Source organism: Etheostoma spectabile, chromosome 16 (assembly GCF_008692095.1).
Source record: "Etheostoma spectabile isolate EspeVRDwgs_2016 chromosome 16, UIUC_Espe_1.0, whole genome shotgun sequence".
NCBI classification, from domain to species: domain Eukaryota; kingdom Metazoa; phylum Chordata; class Actinopteri; order Perciformes; family Percidae; genus Etheostoma; species Etheostoma spectabile.
Genome location: NC_045748.1, coordinates 9,399,525 through 9,404,807, shown reverse-complemented (window position 1 = coordinate 9,404,807; position 5,283 = coordinate 9,399,525). Strand labels below are relative to the sequence as shown.

Here is a 5,283-nt window from a genome sequence, read left to right as displayed (position 1 = left end):
GGGGGGGGGGGGGGTGATCCTGGGTTCGTTGTGGTTTTGGCATAATCCTCACCACAAGAACATATGATCCACAGTGTCGGGAGGCAGTGGAGGCTATATAAGGCACAGAATGCAGCATCTAAACTTGATAGTTTTCCTGAAAGTTCTTGCTTTTATCCGTCAGTCATTGGCGCTTCACCTCTGTTGTGCCTCCACCTGCCCTCCTCCCGTGTTTCCATCCCTGTGTCCTGCTGACGTGGTCTCATTCTGGACTGGTCTTATGACACTGCGTTGTGAGCCAGAGCTGCCTTGTGTCTTGGCACTGGATCCTGGCCGCACAACCGTTGATCTAAATATAACATTCCCACTGACTGAAGAGTCCATTCACCCCTCGGTCTGTGGAGGGTAACGGCTTTGGATCAGTTGGATAAAGTCTGCAGACAAAAAAAGAGTCTGTAACTTACTGGGGGGAGGTTTAGGGCTGCAACTAACGGTCATTTTCCTGTTGATTAGTTGTTTGGTCTATAAAATGTCCAAAAATTTGTGAAAAATGTCGATCTGTGTTTCCCAAAGCTGTCCTCAAATGTCTTGTTTTGTCCACAACTCGAATATATTCCTTTTACTGTCGCAGTGGAGAGAAGAAACTAAAAATTACTAATAACAAGGACTCAAACTCATAGTTGGTAACTCAGTAGTTGACAACTAGTCGATGAATCGATTCATCTGGAGCTCCACCTCCACCTCAGTGATCGGTTCAGAGCAGATCGTCCGTCTTTCCTTTGACCTGGATTAACAGTACCGTCCTCACAGCTTCTCTCTATATTAAGACACACGTCTCGTGGATATTACTCAACCTCTGTCTGTCTGTGAAGGACAAGCTAGAATATGACCTTTTCATGAACTTTTTAATGTACTACATTTAACATTTTAAATCAATCTTCATGGACATTTAAACAAAAATAACAATACTGTGCCTTTAGACTTAGAGAACTTTAATGTCCCCGAGAGACAATTTGTTGTACAGTACATATACATGTATGTTGATCTACAGCACCATTTATCTCCAGGTGCCAAATTAGAAACTGCTGTTTGTTTTCCGAGCTGTCTCAAGTCCCACTTTCTTCTATGTCCTTAAGACGGACATCTTGGGGAAACTGCTCGTTAGTGGACACATACAACCTGCTTGTTAGTGGACACATACAACCTGCTCGTTAGTGGACACATACAACCTGCTCGTTAGTGGACAGATACAACCTGCTCGTTAGTGGACAGATACAACCTGCTCGTTAGTGGACAGATACAACCTGCTCGTTAGTGGACAGATACAACCTGCTCGTTAGTGGACAGATACAACCTGCTCGTTAGTGGACAGATACAACCTGCTCGTTAGTGGACAGATACAACCTGCTCTTTGTGGGACAGATACAACTCTTCGTTAGTGGACAGATACAACCTGCTCGTTAGTGGACAGATACAACCTGCTCGTTCAGTGAACACATACAACCTTCTCGTTAGTGGACACATACAACCTGCTCGTTAGTGGACACATACAACCTCTCGTTAGTGGACACATACAACCTGCTCGTTAGTGGACACATACAACCTGCTCGTTAGTGGACACATACAACCTGCTCGTTAGTGGACACATACAACCTTCTCGTTAGTGGACACATACAACCTGCTCGTTAGTGGACACATACAACCTTCCATGCTGAAGGTGGGACACTGGGATAATGCTAAGAGGCTAAGACATCTGTCACTGCCCCACCGACTCTATCATCTACTGTATTAACAGAAAGCTGGGGGGGGGGGGGGGGGGTCGGTGTATTCACATTGTGCACTAACGCAGTTAAGACTTGAGACGTGTTGACTATTTGTGGCACTTAAGCCCAGTTCAGAGCAAAGATTCAAAGACAAAACTACTGTAGAACGTCAAAGAGAAAAGTTTCAGCGTCTCAGCTCAACATAATAATAATAATTTATATTGATCCCCTGTGGGGAAATTACAATTTACCCTCTGTTTTAATAGTAATCACTACACACAGGCCTGAAATACACACACACGACCTATTCATGCACTGGTGGAGATATGTCAGAGTGGGGGGGGGGGGGGGGGGGGGGGGGGGGGGGGGGGGGGGGGGGGGGGGGGGTGGGGGGGGGGGGGGTGGTGGGGGAGGGGGGGGTGGGTGGGGCGGGGGGGGGCTGCCAGTGCTGGACCAGCACCCTGACCAGGGTACGGTGCCTTGCTCAAGAGCCTCTGAAGATGAAGTGGCATCTCTCCAGCAACCAATCCACACTCCGTACTTTGGTCCCTGTGTGGATTTGAACCAGCAACCCTCCGCTTCCCAAACAAACTCCTTCAAACTGAGCTACTGCCACCCAATACGCCGTCTTCTATTTCTAATCGGTCCTGGGCCCGTTACTCCTCTCAGCCGTTTTGTTCTCAGGATTTAAAATCATTTTAGCCAATAAATAGTTTGTGAAGAGAAGAAAAAAAGTAAGTTGCCTTGTTGCTAACGGGACATAAAGTTTACATTATTTATAAAAAAAAAAAAACTATGCTAATTATTAATTACTAGTTATTGACTCCTGTCTTACAGCATAAACTAGGCCTATGTCTCTTTCAGCAGAATGTACTCCAACAGAAGTGGATGATACAAGAAAAGCGAATAAACCACGGTAACTTCCTCCATTTTGGCTCCATTCCTTTTTAAAGGCCGTCGCTATCGAGACGGCTTTTACTCAGTAAAGCAAAATCACGTTTCACGTTAAAATTCACGTTGAACTTGACGTGAAAGAATTAGAGATTTACTTAGCGTTTTTTTCAAAAGCTGGCGTGCACCTGCTGCCTGAATATGATTGGACGAGATAAATGAATTAAGGCTATGCTTGCTCACTATGAATGTCTATTCTGTGTTGAAGAACCTCTGAACTGATTAATTGACACCGGACCCCCATTTGATGAGATTTCTTGCCCTCGTCCCCCATTTGACAGCAGTTTTGCGTTTTGTTACCGAAAGTGAATGAAACCCATGTCATGTACATGTCATTGTGTTACTTTCACATGGAATTAAAGGTAGTGAACATTAATTATTCCTTTCTTTTTGCTGGAAAACCCCTCAAGGGCCCCGCTTTAGGAACCACTGTTTCACATGTTTCCTCAACGGAGATAAAATCTCTTCTGTCTAAGTAATTATTTTTTTCTCTCCAAGCTCATTTCTTACTGACGAAGAGTGGACAACCATCAGGAAGATGGCGAGCTCTTTCACCCGCTTGATCTCCGGCCGGAACACGGCGGCTCTGTTGGCCAGCCTGGGCGCAGGAACGATGGCCGCCGGCTTCCTCATGAGTGAAAACGGCCTCGCAGCCGATAAGAAGACCAAGCTCTATCCCCCCAGGTAAGGCCGGCTCGCACCAACACCACAGATACAGCACATACATATATATATATATATATATATATATATATATATATATATATATATATATACACACACACTATTGGTCAAAAGTTTGGGGTCACTTAGAAATCTCTATTTAACTCCATGATAGACAGAATCCCAGCTGAGACCAGTTGCAGTGTTTTTTTAACCCGGTCAGCAGTTTTCAGATTACATTATGTGATTACGTAATTTCAAAAGGGTTCTCCAATGTTTTCTCTGTTAGTTTTTTTAAAATGATATCAGATTATAAACAGAATGGGACTTTGAACCATTGGATGAATGGTTGCTGATAATGGGCAACGTGGATATTGCATTAAAGATCAGCCCCCCCCCCCACTCAGATCAGCTGGTTTTCTGTCTATAAGGAGTGGAATGGCACGTTTCTAAGTGACCCCAAACTTTTGACCGGTAGTATATATATATATATATATAACATACCACACACACCACATGCTTGAGAAAGTTTACACATCGAAGCTTCTTAAGTTGATTAAAAAAGGAATAAATAACACCGTTGGAAATTGATCTTCATGCCTAATTCAAAATATATAGGAAACTCCAACCTTTAATAACACAATTTTCTTTGTGAATGATAATTTAATAAATAAATAAAGGTTCTTCCTTAAAATACAAGGGGCAGAAATATCTCCCCACCCCCCCCCCCCCCCCATGTTAAATTCCCATAGAGGCAGGCAGATTGTTATTATTGAAGGCCAGTTATTTCATGGATCAGGAGACTATGCATCCTGATCCAACTGTAGCCAGCATCTCACCATCACTAAGGTTATCCACATTCATATTTGGACTCAACAAATGGTACATCCAGGTTCAAAGAAGCCTAAAACTCTGAAGTTAGAACGGAAGTATGAACAGGTTGCTATGGAGGTGATACACCGTCTTGTCTCATCGGTGCTAACTGGCAGGTTTCAGATCGGCCGGGTCTTAAAAAATGTTATTTGGGCCCCAAAATCCACAAGTAGGCTACTGGGGAGACATTAAAGAGGAGATAAAACAATATGCTTCCTTTTGGAACCAAAGTGTTTTAAACTGGGGATTTTATACTGACGATTTGACAGACAAGAATACAATATTTATTAGAGGTTGTATTCCTCACTGCTGAGAAGATGATCCCAGTTCCCTGACAGAGGCCCCCCCCCTCCAACAGAAGACCACTGGAAAGGAAGGGTTAAACTGTCTGTCCAATGGAGACAATCACAGCAAGACTCCAATCAAAAATGGACTCTTTCCCAGTCAAATGGTCGCCAATCATACAGGTGAAAATGAGCTGTGTTGCTCTCTTAAGGAGTGTTTTCTCAACACATAAAGGAACACGTCATCCTTCAGTTCAGTGGTTCCCAAACTTTTTCAGCTCAAGACCCCAAAGAGAAATTTAGTGTCTCCCCGGGACCCGAATTTACAAAAGTACACCATGAATCATTGTAACATCTACATTTTTAAACTGTGGACAAAAGACGGAACAAACCATGAATTTAAATGTATGTGAAGTATATTTATTCCATTATAATGATGCCTTCAGCGCTGCTTGGTTCCCAATAAAACCCAATAAAAACGGGTCCGCGACCCATTTTGGGTCCCGACCCTAAGTTCGGGAAACATTGCTTCAGTTCATCACAAACATCCAATGGGGACTGAGTACCCAGGGCTACCCATACAAAAAGATGCTAGAATGAACAGCTGTGAATGCGGGGAGGACCCCATGAAAATGTCTTTCTACAGGGCCCAGAATGTGGTGCTACGCCCCTGGGGGCGGTGCGTAATCACAGAAGGCTTGTATCACGCTGTCATCATTACTTAGAATTCCTAATGGCGGAGACAGAAACTACACACTCTAGATTTAACT

General features: G+C 43.8%; 1 protein-coding gene across 2 annotated transcripts in view; it reads left to right on the top strand.

Annotated features, from left to right (window-relative positions):
- ckmt2a (creatine kinase, mitochondrial 2a (sarcomeric)) overlaps positions 1–5,283 on the top strand; it is a 17,279-nt gene that overhangs the window by 1,046 nt on the left and 10,950 nt on the right. For both annotated transcript variants that reach the window (XM_032539688.1, XM_032539689.1), the window contains exon 2: positions 3,192–3,377. In XM_032539688.1, coding sequence (XP_032395579.1) covers positions 3,232–3,377 — 146 coding nt within the window. In that variant the 5' untranslated portion in view covers positions 3,192–3,231. The remainder of the gene's footprint in view (positions 1–3,191; positions 3,378–5,283) is intronic.